Here is a 20,403-nt window from a genome sequence, read left to right on the forward strand (position 1 = left end):
GATGACCTACCTACTGTCTCCCCTTTTCACCACTCCAGTCGCAACATCAAGAGTCTCAGTTTACCATAGAAATTGAAAGGTCAAGTCATATTCTCTTTACTTCCTAAACATTTCATATATTGTATCCATTTTCTTTCTGGAAGACCTTTTTTATGCAAAACAATTTGGGCCAGGTTCAAGTCTGAAACTTCTAAGCTCTGCCTGCCCCACTCCAATGTATTTCTTTCTTTTGGCTAAGTAGGTCTGCAGGTTGCATAGGGGATGTGTTGTGTAACTAATCTGATTCAAGCTTCCAAGGCAGGTTTCTGATAGCTACATAGAATTTATTTCTAAGATTTTCATAGATCCAGGTTTTTGTTTGAGCAGGGAGCCTCCAGAGTGTATTAAAATAGCTCTCCTATATGACGGGGTAATTAAAATGTAACCCTAGATTGCCATGCTATTGAGTTGAGGTGGAATGGTTCACTACAACTTGGCCTAGAGGAAAGCAAAGGCCCTTAGCTGGTAGGCTGTTACATTTCTGGTTTACAGAAGAACTCTGAGCTACCTCAGCACTGCAAGGGTTAAAGGAGAACTATGGGGTCAGTGTTTTTCCCCATAGTTCTCCTTGGGGTAACGGGAGGACACAAACTAGCGTTCTCCCGTTACCCTAAGCTCGGTATACCGCGAGCTACAGCCTCACCTTTCTTCCCCACATCCAATCACTATCCAAATCCTGCCGCCTTCACCTTCGTAACATCTCCAAATACGCCCCTTCCTCACCAATTAAACTGCAAAACTACTCATCCACTCGCTTGTTATCTCTTGTCTCGACTATTGCAACTCCCTCCTCATTGGCCTACCTCTACACAGGCTATCCCCTCTTCAGTCTATCATGAATGCAGCTGATAGACTCATTCACCTAACCCACCGCTCAGTGTCTGCAACCCCCCTCTGCCGATCCCTGCACTGGCTTCCTATAGCCCAAAGGATAAAATTCAAATCACAAAGCCATCCACAACTCTACCCTCGGCTATATCTCAAACCTTGTCTCCAAATTTTACCCTTAGGCTTGGTTCACACCTAGGCGTATTGCATATGCGCGTCTGTCGCGTGTTTTTTTTTTACCGCGATTCGCAGTAAAAAAATTGCGCGACAAACGCGTTTCCGAGGGCTACTTGGCTGTATCCCAATGGAAACGCGCAACAAAAACGGCCCAAAGTAGTACATGTACCTTTTCAGGCGTGGGCCGTTTTTTAGCGCATTAGGGACGGGCGGAAATACGCCAAGGTGGGAACCAGACCATTGAATACAATGGGATTTAGATGTTTGAGCGTTTTGTAGAGCGTTCTTCGAGCGTAGAACACGCTACAAAACGTTCAGGTGTGAACGAGGGCTAACCGTCCACTCCTCAAAAGACCTGCTCTCCAGCTCCCTCATCAACTTCTCCCATCCTCGCCTCCAGGACTTCACTCCCATCCTATGGAACCTTCTACCCCAACCTGTCCATTTATCTCCCAACGCTATCTAACCGCTCTACCATCACGTTCGCAAACAATTCATCCCCACACAGCTACCTCCTTATGTATCACTTCCCCCTCCCTTTTAGATTGTAAGCCCTCACAGGCAGGGCCCTCCTTGCCATCTTGAATTGTATTGTGACTGTAATGTCTTCCTTGTAATGTAAAGCGCTGCGCAACTGTTGGCGCTATATAAATCCTGTATAATAATAATATAACTTTTTTTTTTTTTTTTTTTTTAATCCTTTTTTAGGGAAGAACCGTCATCATTGAGCAATCATGGGGAAGTCCTAAAGTAACCAAAGATGGCGTCACTGTGGCAAAAGCAATTGATCTAAAAGACAAATACAAAAACATTGGTGCTAAACTTGTTCAAGATGTTGCTAACAATACAAATGAGGAAGCCGGCGATGGCACAACTACAGCAACTGTCCTTGCTAGAGCAATTGCTAAGGAAGGCTTTGAAAAAATCAGTAAAGGTGCAAATCCATTGGAAATCAGAAGGGGTATGTATTGTATATGGTAATTTCTTAGTGTAGTTTGCAACACTGGCATTACTATAATTTTACTCTTTCCCGACCAGATATCTTGCATGTTTTGGAAAACTGTGCATATTGGTTGCAGGATGTTTAAAAGATTTGTATAAGACACACATACCACTTTTAATAATTTGTGTAAAACTTAAACCAATCATCATTTATTACAAGGTGCGTCCATGAAATGTACAGCTTGCTGGGCTTTCTTATAAGAAGGCCCTGTACTGCTTGTATATGTGTTCTAGTAGACAAGACTTTGCCCTTTCTGCTGGAACTCTAGCATAGTGCTCCCCCTTCTGGCTACCACTGGTAATGATTTAAAGTGGAATATTTCATAGCTATCGGATTTAAAATTTTATGTACTAAAACATAATTAAGAGGAAATGTGCAAATAAAAAGGAAATGGTACCCTTTTTAAAAGACTTGTTTGTCACCAGAGGTTTGATACACTTGGCTGGGTTGCGGCTTTAAATGAACAAATAAAGGCATTAGACTTCAAAGACAAATGGATAGCATTTTGACTGCCCACTACACCATACCAGTCAATTGGAAAGTTAAGTGCCTAGATCTGCTGTATTGGTGTGTTTGATTTGGGACTAAAATAGTCTCCTTTTAATGCAGAATGCCAGGCTAACCATTTAATATTCAGTTGAAGTGTGCACATGTGCATTGTTCACTTGCTAAAAAGATTGTATTTCTGCGCAGCCACAGTTGTGATTCACACACCTCCCAATGGACGGCCAGGCTACTGAGGACCCTATTTGCTGGTTCACCTCTCTGCTCATTGAACAATGATTTAACATTAAGCCTCTGTCTGAGCTTCCAAGTGACACTGGGAAACTGTAAAAGTGAACTAAAAAATAGTGGGGGCTTTAATTTTAAAACCTTTGCCACACTGCAAGCTGGGGAACAATGGGACCTGAACTGAATAGCAAATGTCTCGGAAAGGACTAAAAAGTTAAATGGCTTATATGTACATGAAGTGTTTGCTTGGCTTTCCATTGTAATGTGCATTCCTCTTGCCTTGTCCATTTTCATTTCTGTAATGTTACTTCTGCAGCTCTAGTCTTTGCATACTAAACCGTTAAATTTTTAGAGGTAAAACTGCTTGGCTTTTAATATTGTCATAAATGGGTTTTACAGGTGTTATGTTGGCAGTTGATGCCGTAATTGCAGAGTTGAAGAAACAGTCAAAACCTGTAACAACACCAGAAGAGATTGCACAGGTAATTTCTTAGTCCTTTTAGTCTCTATATGCAAAAATACCACATGTTTCTTTTTGTTGGACTTATTCTTCTGCTTCATTTTGTTCTGATGCACACATTATTTTTTTCCCTCTAATGTGTTTAAAAAAAAAGAAATCCTAAATGTATCCCCCCCCCACTCATGATTGGTGTGCATTACATCTTATGTATTGAGCAGAAGACATACCAACTATTTGAATAGCTTTGATTTTTAATTGATCTGTGTTTAGCAGGTGTTTCCTTCATCCCCCTTAAAGTGCATTTGTTGTGTCCCTTTCCCTTTTATCTTTTGTATATTGAGTTGGTTTCCATAATCCGTGTGTAGCAATGGTGAATTTGTCACCCAAATCTAAAGCATTGTTTGTTTTTTGTTTTTTTAAATCCTTATTTTACAGTTGATACAGGGTGTGTCATGAAGCTGTGTTTTTAGGGCATGATGGTCTTTCTAAAGGTGGCCATACACTCTACAACCATCGCAAGACTTTAGTCTTGCGGTGGTTGTAGAGGGAATAAAAAAACGTACGATCTGCCCATCTTGGACAGGCAGATCGCACTCTCGATCATCGCAAGCCCGCCCCCCTGAGGGGTGGGCTTCCGATGACCGCAATGCTGAACGGGCAGTGTGCGCGTGCGCACACCGGCCCGTTCGGCATTTGTCTTCCGAGCACCGTTCTAACCAGCCGAGAATCGTACGATTCCCGGCTGGTTTTCGAACATGCTGGTTCGACAGAAGACGTGCGACCGTACAGTAGAAACGGTCGCACGTCTCCGTTCACACTGCTCGATTATCGTACGAAAAAACGATCGCATACGATTATCGTACGATAATTGTGCAGTGTATGGGCACCTTTTAGAGAGCCAAGGTCACTGCCTGTATACGGGTTGTCTGCTTCTGCAAACTAAAAATGCAGAAGGTCAGTCTCTATGTGAAGGGGAGGAGGTATCCTTCCTCTGACTCCCTGCTTCTTTAAACTAAATATGCAGGAAGTCCATTTGTTAGACTTTGTCTTGCTATTCACAGCATAGCAGTATGATATATCTAGGCTTTTTGCTAATCTGTGGTGGGGGTTTTTTTTTTTCTTTTCTTCGTAGGTTGCTACAATATCTGCAAATGGAGATCAAGAAATTGGCAAAATTATTTCTGATGCTATGAAAAAAGTTGGTCGTAATGGTGTTCTAACAGTCAAGGTGTGTATTTGTCAGTTCAGTAAATGGATTGAGGTTAAATGGTTTGAACATTGCAGATTTTTTTTTTTGTACTGTAATGGGGCTAATTTTTCAAGTGTATGTATTTGCGTTAATGTGGTATAGCAAACTTCTGCAACTAAAATCACAAATGTAATAATTTTTTTGTGAAAAGAGGCTGGGTTCAGGTATCCTATAAAACAAGGCTTTCAAATTTAAAGTCCTGTGTATATCCACTACTTTTTATCTATCTTGGTTTTTTAGTGTTTGCTCTGCTACTTGTAAAGATCTATCGGGCTAGATTTCTTTTCGACAACATTGCTGTCGCAAAGCTGTGATTGCATGGTAGATCTGTGTATGGGGCGCTGGCAGTCTTCTTTTGCTCCTGCCACTTCTACATGGTGGTGCCTAGCATGTTCCAGAAGACTAGGTGTTTTTTACCTTTATTCCCCTACAGCTCCCTCTTATTTGTCCCAGTTCTCAGTAGAAACTAGATGGAACAGGAAGTGTAGTGTTCCTTATCCTGATCCACCTCCACATGACAAGTGTGGTGTATATATGTATTCCCTTCAGATTCAAGGGAAAAGATGATGCAGGATACAAACGTTTGCCTTGTAATAAAATACCCAGTGATGCCAAGGCCTGGAACAACTCCTCCTCTTCAGTGATGTGATAAGCCTTTTGTGTTTAGAAGTAGGTATAGTGCAGCTAATTTTCCTTGGCTTCAGCATATTTGGACACCCACCATCTGGGAGAGGTACAGTTAGGAAGGAACATACCCTTCTCTGAAATGTTCCCCATTTCTGCTGCCAGCAGAATTTTTAATCTTAACAGGGCAATACCTTACAAACAGAAAAAAGCTAGCTGCGCAGTGGATTCTGCTAGAGTAGTTTATTGAAGCTTGTACCACATCACTGGTGTTCTGCCCAAGGTCAGAAGGGATGAGTTTCGCCAGTTCCCCCCTCTACACCCCAGATCAAAAACACTTAATTCTTGCAGTGCAGGGGTAGCCCCACAGCAAAAGATAATGTATTTGCCCGGAACTGTTCTTTAATAACGTGGAAATGATAGGGTAAGTGTTGCATTTTACTTTGCTATAAGTGAATAATGCCAAATATTTTTACAGGATGGAAAAACACTTCATGATGAGCTGGAGATAATTGAAGGAATGAAATTTGATAGAGGCTACATTTCTCCATATTTTATAAATACTGCTAAAGGTAGGGGTTTTTTTTCGGTTTTTTTTTAACCTTCCCTTTTTTTACTTTGTGTTTTACAATTAGACTTGCCCTCACTTTTTTAATGCTGCAGACAGGAAGTGAGAGAATCTGCAGCAGGTATAAAGCCAGATAGCTAGGACCCCTCCCAGATTGATCTTTCTCATACTTTACCAAGGGAAAGCATTTTTATTTCCATGCATGCTTTTGGAAAGTTCCCCTCACTTCCTGTCTGGTAAAATGTGAGCAGGACATAATTTGAAGGTTAAATGTATTTCAAAACCCAGTTAGCAGTGAAAACCCAACAGGGGTTCCAGTAAGGCTTCTAAGCAGTTCTCACTGTATTCCCAAATAAAACTGGACTGGTTGCACATTAAGCACTGTATTACCTTTTAATGCTAAGCTGTCAGAGTTAAAAAAAAATTTAAAAAAAATAAACCCTTGAAATTTTGTGGGTTATTCTGCATCTAGAGAACGATTGGACACTGGTAAACTGTAGGCCAGCCCAGGAAAACCTCGCCCGCTGTCCGCATGCCTCAGATTTTTGTTGGTGTCCTAGGATGATGCATGTTTTTTCTTCAGATCTGCTGGGAGAACACCTAATTTTGATAGCAATGTTTTCTTCAGTAAAAAGCTCTTCTCTACATTGCTGCTAGAACTGGTCTCTCTGATTGCAGCTATCCGGCACTCCTCTTCAGCCTGGCTTTTGGAGTGCCACATTCAGACCCCACTGGACTGTGTGGGGCTTGCCTTGAAGTGTGCTTCGGGCACGTAACGCCACGTAAGGTGCTTTCCAGACTTCATTCTGGTAACAACACTTTTCAGGTCCAGAGCTGTTGGCATTGCTTCAGGCCTTGCCCTGTCTCTAAAGACGTACTCTCCAGAAACAGGTGTGTAGGCCAATCAGGATGCACACCAGGAGCTACCTCATTGCATGAATCACTGGGTGCATTTTTAAATACTTGCTTTCCGCTGGTTCCTACTGCAGAAGAGGTTGGTTCTGAGGGACTGATCCACTGTATGGAGTGTCGCACACATGCTCTTTCCTCCCATTAAGCTTCAAGGTGGAATCACCTTGCAGGGAGTGCACTGAGTATGCACCACAGGTAGCATATTTGTGGGGGGTTTTCTCACTGGAGCTTTTTTGCAGATTATTTTATGTAACTATTTAATGATACAATTCTATGGCAAACGGATGTTTTTTTTTCTCTTTGCAGGTCAAAAATGTGAATTCCAAGATGCATATCTTCTGCTTAGTGAGAAGAAAATTTCTAGTGTTCAGTCTATAGTTCCAGCTCTTGAAATTGCCAATGCCCATCGCAAACCTTTAGTCATAATAGCTGAAGATGTTGATGGGGAAGCTTTGAGTACTTTAGTTCTCAACAGGTAAATTGATGGAAAGATAAATTTTGCCCACAGAGAGAGCTGCTGAATAGATACAAAATTATATTTTGGTATTGTATAGACCAGGGGTGCCCATTAGGTCGATTGCGATCTAACAGTCGTTCGCAAACCTAACGCTGGTAGATCGCAATTCGGCTCACTGTCCCTAGCTCCCTTCCTTGGTGCTAGTGTGGCCAATTGTGTTTGACGCTGCAGATGGGGATGGGCCCCTCCCTGCAGTATACAACGCATTCGGCCACACTAGCACTGCAGGAGGACAAGAAAGTCCTGGAACTTATAAGGAGATTTGGGGCTTGTCACAAGTATCTGGATAATGATTTTAAAGTACTGAACTGTCATGCAACTTTTAGAACCTTCAGGCAAATGCACTGGCTGTAATATTTTATCCATATAATATCAAGGGGAAGACTAGGTGTATGGGGGTGTACAAAGCACAAATGCCAATGCTTTAGCCTTTTTCTTCAGTCTAGCTGAAGCCCATGAGAATGTTAGGCTTGTTTTGCTGGGTTGTTAGTTTGTGTGGTATCCTGCACTTCTCTATTACACTAAAGCTGGCTATACACTAGAAGAGGTAGACAAAAGAATCCTTCCTGTCGATCTGATTGGTTGCAGTCAATGTTGATTTAAAAATGTGATTTTTGACAAATGGAGGGTGACGACGGGGCCACACATTGGCCAAAGTTCATTAACCCCTTCATGACTGAGGCCTTTTTTCCATTTTTTTGTACCCATGTTATATTCCACATTTTAGGCCTGAAAATTACTTAAAACCCCACGGGGGGGGGCGGGGGCGGCCCCTTCTTCGGGACACAGAAGCGATCTGGCGACAGGTAAGTCGCCAGGATCGCTTCTGTTGTAAAGCCGACAGTCGGCTCTACAAGTTTAAACAGAGTCCCGGCGGCAAAAGTCACCGGGAGTCTGTTTAAACAGCCCCGATGCTGGCGACGTACACTGTACGTAGTCAGTCACGAAGGGGTTAAAGTAGCTTGAGTCTTTAGCAAGCACATTGAACAATTCAGTCAAGTTTCACTGTGGTTTGAACATTCATGTACATATTACAACTGCAGGAGTATTTCTGCACTTGTTCCTCCTGCGCACCCCACAATCCTGGCTCTGAGTGTATAAATCTAATTCTGGGCACACACCTTACAACCATCGCAAGACTACTGTCTTGCGATGGTTGTAAGGTAATAAAAAAAAAACTTACAATCTGCCTATCTTGACAGGCAGATCGTACTTGCAATGATAGCAAGCTCGACCCGCTGAGGGGCGGGCTTCCGATGACCGCAATGCTGAACGGGCATCGTACGATTCTCGGAAGGTTTTCGAACATGTTCCTAAGATAAAAGTCGTGCGAACTTACAGTAGCAGAGGTCGCACGGCTTCCACACACCTTACGATAATCGTACGATCGCGGGATTTCCCACGATTATCATACGATTATCCTAAGGTGCGTGGGCACCTTCAGAGAGGGAAAGACACACTGTCAGTATAAACTGTCAGAGCCCAGTTTGTTTTTTTCATAGGTAGATCTAATTGAGTTCGTCATTTTAAAAAGTAAATCCTAAAGCAAAAAAAATTCTGGCGACCCCTGGCATAGACAAAACTGCTTGACAAGTTTCAGACTTTTGTAGACATGATATATCTATTATTATATTATAAAAAAATATATAGAATGCAATGGTTCTCAGTCTGAAACTTTGTACAATTGATGTCGGATGTTTCTGAGAAAATACTTTTGAGATTAAAGTTGGCCATACACAGCTCGAACTGCAGCCAATTCAGCAGGGATTAGCTGAAATTTGAGCTTTGGGTGTCTCTGCACCACATGTTCAAGTCTGTTTCTAAATTGACTGAGCTGGGTAGAAAATTATCGTCTCAACAGTGACTTCATCCTATTGGATACCGTCACTATTTAGGTATTCGGGGTAACTGCGGGTGTTGCTGCTTTCTGCATTTAATAGCCAGCAGTGTAGATTCCCCCATCCACATTGGTTTAGCATGCACTGGGGAATCCACTGATTTTTCTCTTGTTCAGCATGTGGGAAAACGAGCAGTAATATAGTTACACATATGCATAAGTATAGATCTATAATATTTGCCTGTTTTGTAACAACATTTTATTTCTATTTTTTTATTTTAGGCTAAAAGTTGGTCTTCAGGTAGTTGCTGTAAAAGCCCCAGGTTTTGGTGATAATCGAAAAAATCAACTTAAGGATATGGCCATTGCTTCTGGTGGAGTTGTAAGTTGGCACAGAATTTATGAAAACCTATTTGCGTTAACCTATAGTTTCTGATTACTACACAGTGCCCCATATTGACATTGCAGAAACCCTGAAAGCTGTGTGAGAGTAGCAGAACTATGTGCAGGGTTATCTAGGCTAGCACTTTCTGCAGTTGGGCAAGGGGACAACGGCTTTATTTAGGGGTAAAAAAATTATAATCTGCTGCAGAGACGAAAGTAAAAAGACCAAGGAGCTATATTGCTATTTTATTATATCCTGTTGGACACAAAATACACACAGCAGCCATTTTAAATGAACATCTCTGTGAATGATTATATCATAGCCTGTGGTAAACTCGACAAAAATGACATTATCACTTTACAGCTGAACTGTTCCCAGGCTATGGATATTCAAATATTGACATGTTCTTCAAGTGACCCTGTCTCTTCCTTGGCCAAACTGAAAGTAGAAGATGATGAATACTCTTTTCTCTTATGGGCGATTGTGTTGCAGAGCTCCGGGCACTACTGCTATCTGAAACTTCTAGGTGTATCGGATAGTATGTGTGTGTCCCGCTGGCCACTGCTGTTTCTCCTGCCAACCCCTATGTCCTGCAGAACCCAACACCTGCAGGAAAGGTGGGTATTCATCTTCTTATATTGCAGACTACTTTCAATTTAATTTTGCTGAGTAAGTGACAGTTTTGCATTACTAAACTGTAAAGAAGGTATGAAACAAGCCCTCCCTGACCTGCTAAGTCACACTGGGAGGGGGGAGCAGAATGAGCTAAGCTACTAAAATGAAAAGGCTTATTGTTGGAAACCTTGGAGGATTAATTACTCCACTGTGCCTGTAACTATAGAGGGCACGTCATTAAGCTGTCTGTAAATATGTACATACACAGCCATGTGGGCAATACCCTGAGCACCACACAAAGCCACAACAGCAGGCGCCGTGTTTTTAGTCACTGAGTCGGAGAGATCACAAAGATCCCTCTGTGACCGGCTCAGCAATACAGAGCACAGAAGCCCTTGCCACTTACATTCCTCACATAACAGCCCCAATCCTTGGTGCCTGGGAAACTGCAAAGGAGCGTGGCTGCAGCTTCCTATCCAATCAGGAAGCCGGGTGGGTGCCCACATGACCACCTGCCAGGCTCCCTTTATAACTGCACCTCTGTATGGAACAGTTAAAGAGATGGGAATCTGGGATGCCTCTGGTCTGTGTATGTATTTATATATGCGTGTGTTTGTACATTTCTGTACACACCCTAATGCAATAGGCTGTGCGCACCGATGTGGACATATTGGAATGTCCACAGTCTGGCCAAAGCTCTACTTTAAAGGACAAGAGTACTTTCAAAAATGAAATATTTTCTGAAATCTGTAACTATATGCTGTACCTGATATGTAGGGAAAATCCATTTTTAGAACTGGCTGGCCTGTATGGATAGGACTAGGGAAATGTTAAGATGTGAACCCGAGCTCAGTTCGGTTGAACACAATTAGCCACAAGCTAAGTCCCTTGAATCCTTAACATTGCACATTTGCGCATGTGTAGTGTATGACCTATATTGGCATGCCAGAGCTGAACAAATCTCAGGAGCCAATGCAACTAAAAACCTTGGGGTCTGAAAGTAACTTAACCTTTTTGTTAAAAATGCATGCAACCCCTCTTGTACTACCTTTTATATATGTGGTAAGCTGCTTCTGAGCACACGATCTGACTTGAATGCATACTCCTATAGCACCAATGTAAATTGAGTTGAATAAAAATGTTAAGATACATAATTAGGGTTGAACGTGTGCATATAAATATTCCAAATGTTTTTTTCATACGTAGGTCTTTGGAGAAGAGGGTCTTACCTTGAATATTGAAGACATTCAGCCACATGACTTTGGAAAGGTGGGAGAGGTTATAGTAACAAAGGATGACACTATGATATTGAAAGGAAAGGGAGAGAAAGCACATATTGAGAGAAGAATTGTAGAAATCCAGGAGCAGTTGGAATCTACAACCAGTGAATATGAAAAAGAAAAATTAAATGAGAGACTGGCTAAGCTTTCTGATGGAGTTGCTGTACTAAAGGTAAGAATTGAAGAACTGTTGGTTTTTTTTTTTGTGGATTTTTTTGTTTTCCCTCTTTTGAGCAGCCATTGATTTTATATATTGAAATTATTTTTAGGTTGGTGGAACCAGTGATGTTGAAGTTAATGAAAAGAAGGACAGAGTAACTGATGCTTTAAATGCCACACGTGCAGCAGTAGAAGAAGGCATTGTATTAGGAGGTGGATGTGCGCTGTTGCGTTGTATACCTGCGCTGGACGCTTTGACGCCATCTAATGAGGATCAAAAAATTGGTACTTTTTAGTTCTTAAATATATTCTTTACTGCTGTTTGTCAAATGGCAATGTACAGTAAGTTAAGGGATGGGAAATAAGCATAGATTTTGGAAAACAGTCACATAAGGCCCCATTCACACTTGCTATGTGTGCCAACTTGCCCAATTTTGTGTTTGCATTGTTAATGCCACCGATGCACACTTTTGCATGCTGCGTTATAAACTGCCACATGGACACTAATTCTGGCTTAAAGCTGCTTGCCTATTAATGGCCCTTCACCAGGAGACCCCCCCCAACATGGGGAGTTTTTTCCTGCAGATGCCTACCTCCCATGCTATTAAGTGACACAGCGTATAATACTTGGAGGTCAGGAGAGGGAATGCCAAAGTGTTAATTTCATAATGGGGCTTTCGGAAGCACTTGTTGTACATAGAGATCTCGGCTTGTTGAATCTCTGGAATTGGAGCTGATCCTTTGTTTTTATGAGTTGGGTAAGGAAAGGAAGTGCTGCACCACCCAGGTGATCTCGACTGCCATGTAGTATGTGGCTTTCTGTAGAATAGATGTTTTCCTGCCAATATTTTAAAGTAGATCCAGGCCCAAACACTAAAATTGTGTATATTTAGCATGTAGTTTTAATCTGCACTTTCGTTACAGTAGTGCAATGAATACAAATTATGTCTTTGTTCAAGCACTTCCTCTGTTGTGACCCACTTGCTTTGTTCCTGATGGAGTCTAAAAGCAGTCATTCCCACACACATTGCCCCAGCATGGTCCACCTTATTTCACTGTCCTTAACCTGGACTCCAAAAGTGCATATTTGCTGTGTTATAGGAAACATTTACAAATGTTCATCGTGCAGTACACAGTACTCTGTAACTTTCACTGTTCTTCCTTTTCAAAAAAAAAAAGTGCACTTCTGATATGGAGTGTGCCTAGGCCCTGCTGTGCTAATATTTGAGTAGCTCCTCATCTGCAGTGTGAGCTCTAAGGCACTGCTACCTCTTACTGCTAATCTCAGGAATTTTTAAGTGAGATTGGATGATGTTGCTAAAGGATTATTTTGCTTGCTGGAGGCTCTAACATGGAGCAAAACCCCTACCTCTACACAGAAACGCAGTGCGGAATAAGGCATGGTAAGTCAGTAATGGGGAAAGACCAGCTGCAAGGTGGCAGCGGGCCATGCTGGTGACTAGCCCCTTTTACTCTCTTTCTGCCTCTGTTTTGGCACTGCATCCAGAGTTTAGTTCCACTTTAAACCAGTCAATGATATGCAGCTAATACTGGAGTGAATGTATGACTGGAAGTGGGTGAAATAGGCTGGAGTAGATTGGCAACATTAAGTTGCATAAAAAGATCAAAACAACTATGAATAAATGGCAAGTGTTTGATACACAGTGCTTTTGCAAACTAAATGTCACCCTAGCAGAGTTTAGGTCCACTTTATGTCCAGTCACTTAGACGGCAGCTAGAGTGCTTATCGTAATCATTGTTGGCAATCTTAAAAACAATCTGGGTTTTAGGGAGAAAATATGTTTTGAAGCATCCCGAGAACATCACAGCTATGTCTTGGTGGTTAGTCTATGGCTGTATGATGTGGTATTACTCTGCAATTCTTCACTATATACGTAGGTTCTGTATCAGTTTTTATATCTATATGTTTTGTGTATATCAATGGTATATTTAACTTGCTGTGTGTGCTTTTTTTAATAGGAATTGAAATAATCAGGAAAACACTGAGGATCCCTGCAATGACCATAGCAAAGAATGCTGGTGTTGAAGGATCTTTGATTGTTGAAAAAATCCTGCAAAGCCCTGCTGGCATTGGATATGACGCTATGGCTGGAGAATTTGTTGATATGGTGGAAAAAGGCATAATTGACCCCACTAAGGTATCACTAGAAACATATAGGTCTTATAGTTTTATTTTTCTTTTTTCCACGTACTCGGCTGCAAAATTGTATAGCTACCAGAAATGCCACACTTAAAAAAACAAACCAACTGAAACTGGGTGTTAAAGACCCTACAGAGCTACACAACAAGCATTTTCAGAAAAGTACCTCCTTGTGATGCATTCCTATAAGTATTTTTTAATTCTTGCATCTACCAGTGCAGTATTCACATATTTATTTTAAATAAATTGGGCAGTTATGGGTTTTGCTGCAGACTAGTAAATGGCAACATGTTGTATACACTATTGTGGTAATGCTGCTATGTGAAGTAGCCTGGCCAAATACACTTTGTGTATTTGGCCAGGCTATATGGCTTGTAAACATGGACTCTTAACCCAATTATTTTTCAGTTGTTACTGGGGGCAATATATTTTGGAATTTTTTTTTTTTTCAATTGGTGAAATATTTATAGAAATAAAGCAGGGAATATGGCTGAGACTGTCATGCTATTGAAAATGGGATGCATGGCCTGGCAGCTTAACCCCACCCAGCTAAACAGCTTATGCCCCCACCCCCTGAGTGCAGCCTGCCATGTAAAGTACTTAACTTCCTCCCTGGTCCAGTGATATTTACTGTGCAGCTTCATGCAGGACCACACATCCTTTGTTAGAAGACCTCCCCCACTTGTTCTTTGGCATGACCCTTTCATTCCTATGAAATGAGCCATATTCATCTCAATGATTGGAAGCTGCCTGGAGTACGGCTCATCCATTGGAATGATTAGGGCCTTTGCACACATGGGCAGTCAGAGGATCTGGCATGAAGTGTTTTTCCAAGCAAAGGTTGGGTGGGGCAGCACAGTGAGTATCATTGGAATGAAACCTTTGCAATGGAACTATCTGATCTTGTGAAGATTTCATAAGATTGTTGTTGCAAGTATATTGTAATCATTGTGTAATTCAATTTTTATTCTAATCAATTTTTTTTTTTGTGTGTGTGTGACTTAGGTTGTACGAACTGCTTTAATGGATGCAGCAGGTGTAGCTTCTCTTTTAACAACTGCAGAAGCAGTAGTGACGGAATTGCCAAAAGAAGAGAAGGATCCTGGCATGGGTGGCATGGGCGGTATGGGTGGCATGGGCGGAATGGGAGGAGGAATGTTCTAAAGGACTCTTGAATGGAGAGCTGTTTACTGAATGTCCAGCACCTACAGTTGTCCAGAAGCCAAGAAGACCAGAACATCAGTAATGGCTGGCAAATAAGTGGGACGTTGAAGATTATGCAGTTTGCCTGTCATCGACATCATCTTGCCTTTTGCATAATTTATTTCAGATTCATCTTTGTACATTCCTTAGGTGTCTGTCCCTGTATTTTGCATTTGACAATATTGTAAGACTTTTTCTTTTTTTTTTTTAAATAAATGTTTCAACAGTGATACTTGAATAGTGTAATCTTGTAAACTAGAATTTTACATGTCTTTTCTTTTTCTGCAGAAAATACTATCTCCCTTTAAAGTGTAATATAATCCCTAAATAAAACATATGTGCGCTTTGACAGATTATTCTAAACTGCTTACATGGTTTCATATGATTGCTTGTTTTCTCAAACACTAAAAGTCTAATATAGATGTTCCCAGGACGGCTATGCTCCTAAATGGTGAACATTTACATGATTTAAAATTATCCGTACAATGCTGCTTTCACTTTTTGGTTATGGAAGTGTCTTCATAGGAATAGGGCCAGTAACGGCCACCAACTTTGCCTTTTGTCGCAATCAAAGTTGGTCCCAGCTAGGGCTGATATCTCATCTAGGCTTTTGGGTGACAGGCAAGGACTCTTCTCTGCCCCACTCCACAAAGAATGGAGAAATCTATATTGTGTTTAAATTGTGTTACTAAACTCGCTGATTTTAATGATTTCGTAAGATAGTTACATTGGAGGCTTGCCTGTGATGATCACTGGCACAGTTGCCAGTGTGCTTTAGGTCCTCTCTCAACTGAACTTTTAAGCCATCAAATGGCTGATGTCCTAACTGGTCACACGGGCAGCCTAAATCGAGCCTAAGATTGCGCTGTCTTCAGCTGTAAAGAATATTCTACTTGGCTGTACTAAACAGCATATTGGGATGATTGGCTGCAATGCTCAGCACTATCACTAGGTGTCCGTATACTTTTTGCACCCTTACATGGACATTAATATGTTGTAACTCAAAATAGGTTTGTTCTTTTCTGCAGTGCTTGATACTAAGTTGCAAAAAATAGTGGCAAATGTGCATATGGTTATAATTCTTTTTCTACATGGGGATTAGGACTAGTTCACACCAGATGCAGTCCGTTCAGTTTGGCTGCTGCAGTCAAAATACATCACAATGCTTTCCTATGGGATTTCTGGTGCTCTATTCACACCAGTGCAGTCTGTTGTGATGCATTCAGAAAAAAAAATACTGCTTGCCCTATTTTAGCTGCATTGGAACGCTTCACGAACGCACCCGAAATCCCATTTTAAGCAAAAAAAAAACACCTGACAAATACCATGGTTACACATGCCAAGGAACACTTTTGACATGTTTGATATATGACATGAAGAATATGGTTTATTCTACATGGGAATTATGGGTAGAGTATCATGGTTACAAATGCCAAAGAAACCTATTTCTGATAAGAATATGGGTATAATTATTTCTCCTGTTCATTGAAGGGACACAGGGAACAGATCGGAGATCATGTACTGTAAGGTAATATCGCCACCTGCAGGAGGATGCTAGGCACAAAACATTGCGGCCCCTGCTGGTGGCCAAACCGCCCCCCACTTTCTGACAAGTCTCCAGTTTTTTGCCTAGCGGCAGGAGCTAAGAATTTTTTCTCTTCCCAGGCTGCAAACCGTTCCTGGCAACCAAAGTCCTCCAAGCCCCAGGGTAAGCCCCCCTCGGCATGAAGGTCTGCCCCCATTTCTGGGTTCCAGGGTGAGGGGAAGCCTTTGACTCTTTGTGGACCTTTTGACTGTGGGAGTTGGTGTCTTCGGGCTACAAAATCGAGTTTCTGTCCTGCCCAGGGGACAGGTTCTGTTCTTTCCTTCCAACACAAGCCTCCCTCCGCAGCGGCCTGTGGACCTTAACAGCGTGCTGGCGGATCTCTTGTTCCAGGGGGTAACTTTTCGGGTGCCCTCCTCGGAGATGTTGAGAGGGTTTTTATTCCAGCCCGTTTACCGTTCCAAAGAAGGAGGGGATTCGCCCCATCCTGGACCTCAAGCGGTTAAACACCTTTGTGCGGATCTGGACGATCTTCTGCTGAAGGAGGCGTCGCATTCTGCTCTGGTGACGGACCTTGCGATCACTCTGCAGTCTTTGGAGGAGTTCAGCTGGCTCCTGAGTTTCCAAAAGTCTTGTCTGGTGCCATCTCGTCTGGAGTATCTGGGCCTGGTTCTGGACTCCGTCCTAGCATGGGTTTTCCTGCCCACGTAAAAACTCCTAAAGCTTCGCTTGCATGCAAGGTTGTTGCGGTCACGCCGGTGGTCGACGATCCGATCTTGCATGCGGGTTCTGGGTCTCATGGTGGCCTCCTTCGAGGCGGTGCCTTATGCGCAGCACCACACCAGGATGCTACAGGGGGACCATCCGTTTCTACACTTTGACGCGTGGCTGTTGAGGGACCGTGGTCTGTCGGATGCGGTTATCTCTACGATGCTGAGAGCTCGCAAGGCCGTGTCTCGGAGGATCTATCATTGCACGTGGAGGGCTTATTTTGCCTGGTGTGAGTCGGGTGGTTTTCTGCCTCGGTTGTTCAGGATTATGGCCTTTTTGCAGCGTGGTGTGGATCACGGCTTGGACTTAAGTACGGTAAAGGGCCAGGTTTCTGCCTTGACGGTTCTTTTTCAGAAGCCCGTCACGTTCAACGCTTTGGTTCGCGCCTTCGTACAGGGGGTTGCGCGGATTGCTCCTTTTGTTTGATTCCCGTTACCGCGTTGTGATCTGAACTTGGTGCTCTCGGTTTTGCAGGAATCTGTTTTCGAACCTTTGCGGGAGATTCCGCTTCTGACTTTGTCTCGGAAGGTCTTTTTGGATGCGATCATCTCCGTTCGCCGGGTTTCGGAGTTGGTGGTTCTTGCATCGGGACAGGGTGGTCCTGCATCCTCGATCGTCCTTCCTGCCTAAGGTGGTTTCGCCCATTCATCTCAATGAGGACATTGTCTTACCTTCCTTGTGTCCGAAGCCCGTTCATAGGAAGGAGAGGGCGCTGCACTGTTTGGTTCGCGCTCTCCGTGTTTATTTGGATGCTATGGCTTCAGCGAGTCGGATTCCTTATTTGTTTTTGCGGATGGTCCTCGGAAGGGTCGGTGCAGCGTCCTTGGCCACCATCTCTCGATGGATTCGCAACATGATTTCTCAGGCGTATGCCATTAAGGGGCGTGAGCCTCCTTATTCTGTTAAGGCCCATTCTACAAGGGCTGTTGGGGCATCTTGGGCCTTTCATCATGCTGCCTCGGTTTCTCAGGTTTGTAAGGCCGATACTTGGTCTTCTGTTCACACCTTTGCCAAGTTCTATAAGGTGTATGTTTTGGCATCGGTGGATGCTGGTTTGGGGTGCAAGGTATTGCAGGTGGCCATTTGAGGGGATTGTTTTCTGTTGGGTTGTTTGTTTTTTTCTGCCCACCCCTCTTCTGGTACTGCTTTATGACGTCCCTACAGTACATGATCTCCGATCTGTTCCCTGTGTCCTTCAATGAACGGAAGAGAAAGGATTTTACGGTGAGTACAAAAATCCTATTTTTTTCAACAGGGCGATTATGGGTGGAATATCATGATTACGCATGCCAAGTAGTATATTTGACCTTTTTCTAATAAGAATATGGTTATAATTTTTTTGCCTGGGGATTGTGGGTGGAATATCATAATTACACATGTCCTCCTAGTCTTTGTACTTTGGCTATTGTTGGTAACTTTCTGTTTTCTTATGTGGTTTCAAAATAAATAATTAAAAAAAAATGGCTGGTCAATGTTAAGTCTATAAATGCAATCGCAGAGCCTGTATTTCTTTTTATAAAAAGGTGGCAACCTTATTTTGTAATTGTGCACTATTTATAATCTATTGCCCAATGTCTTCCTTGGAATGCTTACTCATGATATTGCACCCATAATCTCCATATAGCAAAATAATTATACCCATATTCATATCAGAAACATGTTAAATATGTTCCTTGGCATGTGTAATCATAATATTCCACCCAAAACCCAATGGAGAACAATAATTATAGCTCAGTGTTAGTCATGTCTCAGTGTTTGCTGATGATATGAAAAGTGGGAGGTTAGTAGACACAGATTTAGACATTATAACATTACAGAAGGACCTGGATAGAATCGGGGAATGGGCAACTGTATGGCAGATGAAGTTCAATGTCGATAAATGTACGGTAATGCACCTTGGAGTTAAAAATAGGCAAAGGGACTATACTCTTATGGGTGTGTCACTAGGGAAGTCGGAAACAGAGAAGGATTTGGGGGTCATCATAGACCACAGATTGAAGAACAGCGCGCAGTGCCAGGCTGCTGTAAGCAAAGCAAGCAGAGTCCTGCCTTGCATTAAGAAGGGAATGTATTGCAGGGACAATTCTATAGTTTTGCCACTTTACAGATCACTGGTTCGGCCACATCTGGAGTATGCGGTCCAGTTTTGGTCACCGATACTCAGAAAGAATGTCCTTGAGCTGGAAAAAGTCCAGAGGAGGCCATCCAAACTCATTAAGGGGTTTGAGGATCTGAACTATGAAACAAGGTTGTTCAAATTAAATATGTTCTCGTTGGAGGTTAGGAGATTAAGGGGGGACATGATATTCTTGTATAAAAAAAAAATCACACATGGACTTATATGCATGCACACACCTGCTCATAAATGCATACACGCAATAGGTTGGACTTATGTCTTTATTCAACCTCAAATACAATGTAACTATATTCCTATGAGAAAGAGGTCAGACATGTTCCTTGGGATGTGTAGCCATGATATTCCACCCATAATCCTCATGTAGAAAAATATTATACCCATGTTCTTATCAAAAACAGGTTAAAGAAGTTCATTGGCATGTGCTAAAATGATATTCCTTCCATAGTCCTCATGTAGAAAAATAATTATAACCATATTTCAGTCAGAAACATCAAATGTGTTCCTGAGGATGTGTAACCATGGTATTCCACCCATAATCCCCATGTAGAAAAATAATGATACCCATATTCTTATGAAAAACATGTTAAATATGTTCCTTGGCATGTCTAGCCTTGATATTTCACTCATAATCCCCATGTACAAAACTAATTATACCCATATTCTTATCAGAAATGTGTTAAATATGTTCCTTGGGATGTGTAGCCATGATATTTCACCCATAATCCCCATGTAGAAAATAATGTATAACCATGTTCTTATCACAAACCTGTCAAATATGCTACTTACAATGGGTAATCATAAAATTGCATCCATAATCCCCAATCAAAAAAATAGATCTAATTATCTAGTCTTACCAATGCATTGACTCATGTTTCTATCATTTCTATGTAGTTTACTTTTAAATTCCATTATTCAACTTTTATATACAGTTTATCAGCAAGTGAATAGTAGAACCATACCATCATCCAGTTTCTGAATGGGGAGGAGCCTCTGTACAGAGTGCTTCTCACCATTGAGAAACTAATGAATGAACAGGAAGTGATGTAAATCCCATCCTGTTCATTCATACCTGGGGACACATAGCCTCGGCCACGCACATGGGGGCTCAGCTTCTCCTCTGGATCCCCCCAGCTCTTCCGCTCTCCCGGGCAGAGGCAGCAGGGGATCCAAGGAGAAGTGAAAGAAGCACTTCAGTCGCGGGGG

General features: G+C 42.2%; 1 protein-coding gene across 2 annotated transcripts in view; it reads left to right on the forward strand.

Annotated features, from left to right (window-relative positions):
- Nucleotides 1–14,800, forward strand: part of HSPD1 (heat shock protein family D (Hsp60) member 1) — a 19,291-nt gene extending 4,491 nt beyond the window's left edge. For both annotated transcript variants that reach the window (XM_018576148.1, XM_018576149.1), the window contains exons 3-12: nucleotides 1,753–2,005; nucleotides 3,179–3,261; nucleotides 4,372–4,467; nucleotides 5,591–5,684; nucleotides 6,899–7,067; nucleotides 9,229–9,328; nucleotides 11,153–11,398; nucleotides 11,496–11,670; nucleotides 13,366–13,544; nucleotides 14,552–14,800. In XM_018576148.1, the coding sequence (XP_018431650.1) occupies nucleotides 1,753–2,005; nucleotides 3,179–3,261; nucleotides 4,372–4,467; nucleotides 5,591–5,684; nucleotides 6,899–7,067; nucleotides 9,229–9,328; nucleotides 11,153–11,398; nucleotides 11,496–11,670; nucleotides 13,366–13,544; nucleotides 14,552–14,710 (1,554 nt within the window). In that variant the 3' untranslated portion in view covers nucleotides 14,711–14,800. The remainder of the gene's footprint in view (nucleotides 1–1,752; nucleotides 2,006–3,178; nucleotides 3,262–4,371; nucleotides 4,468–5,590; nucleotides 5,685–6,898; nucleotides 7,068–9,228; nucleotides 9,329–11,152; nucleotides 11,399–11,495; nucleotides 11,671–13,365; nucleotides 13,545–14,551) is intronic.
- The last annotated feature ends 5,603 nt before the right edge of the window (nucleotides 14,801–20,403 follow it).

This window comes from Nanorana parkeri, unplaced genomic scaffold, assembly GCF_000935625.1.
Source record: "Nanorana parkeri isolate BGI_ZX_2015 unplaced genomic scaffold, ASM93562v1 scaffold57, whole genome shotgun sequence".
NCBI classification, from domain to species: domain Eukaryota; kingdom Metazoa; phylum Chordata; class Amphibia; order Anura; family Dicroglossidae; genus Nanorana; species Nanorana parkeri.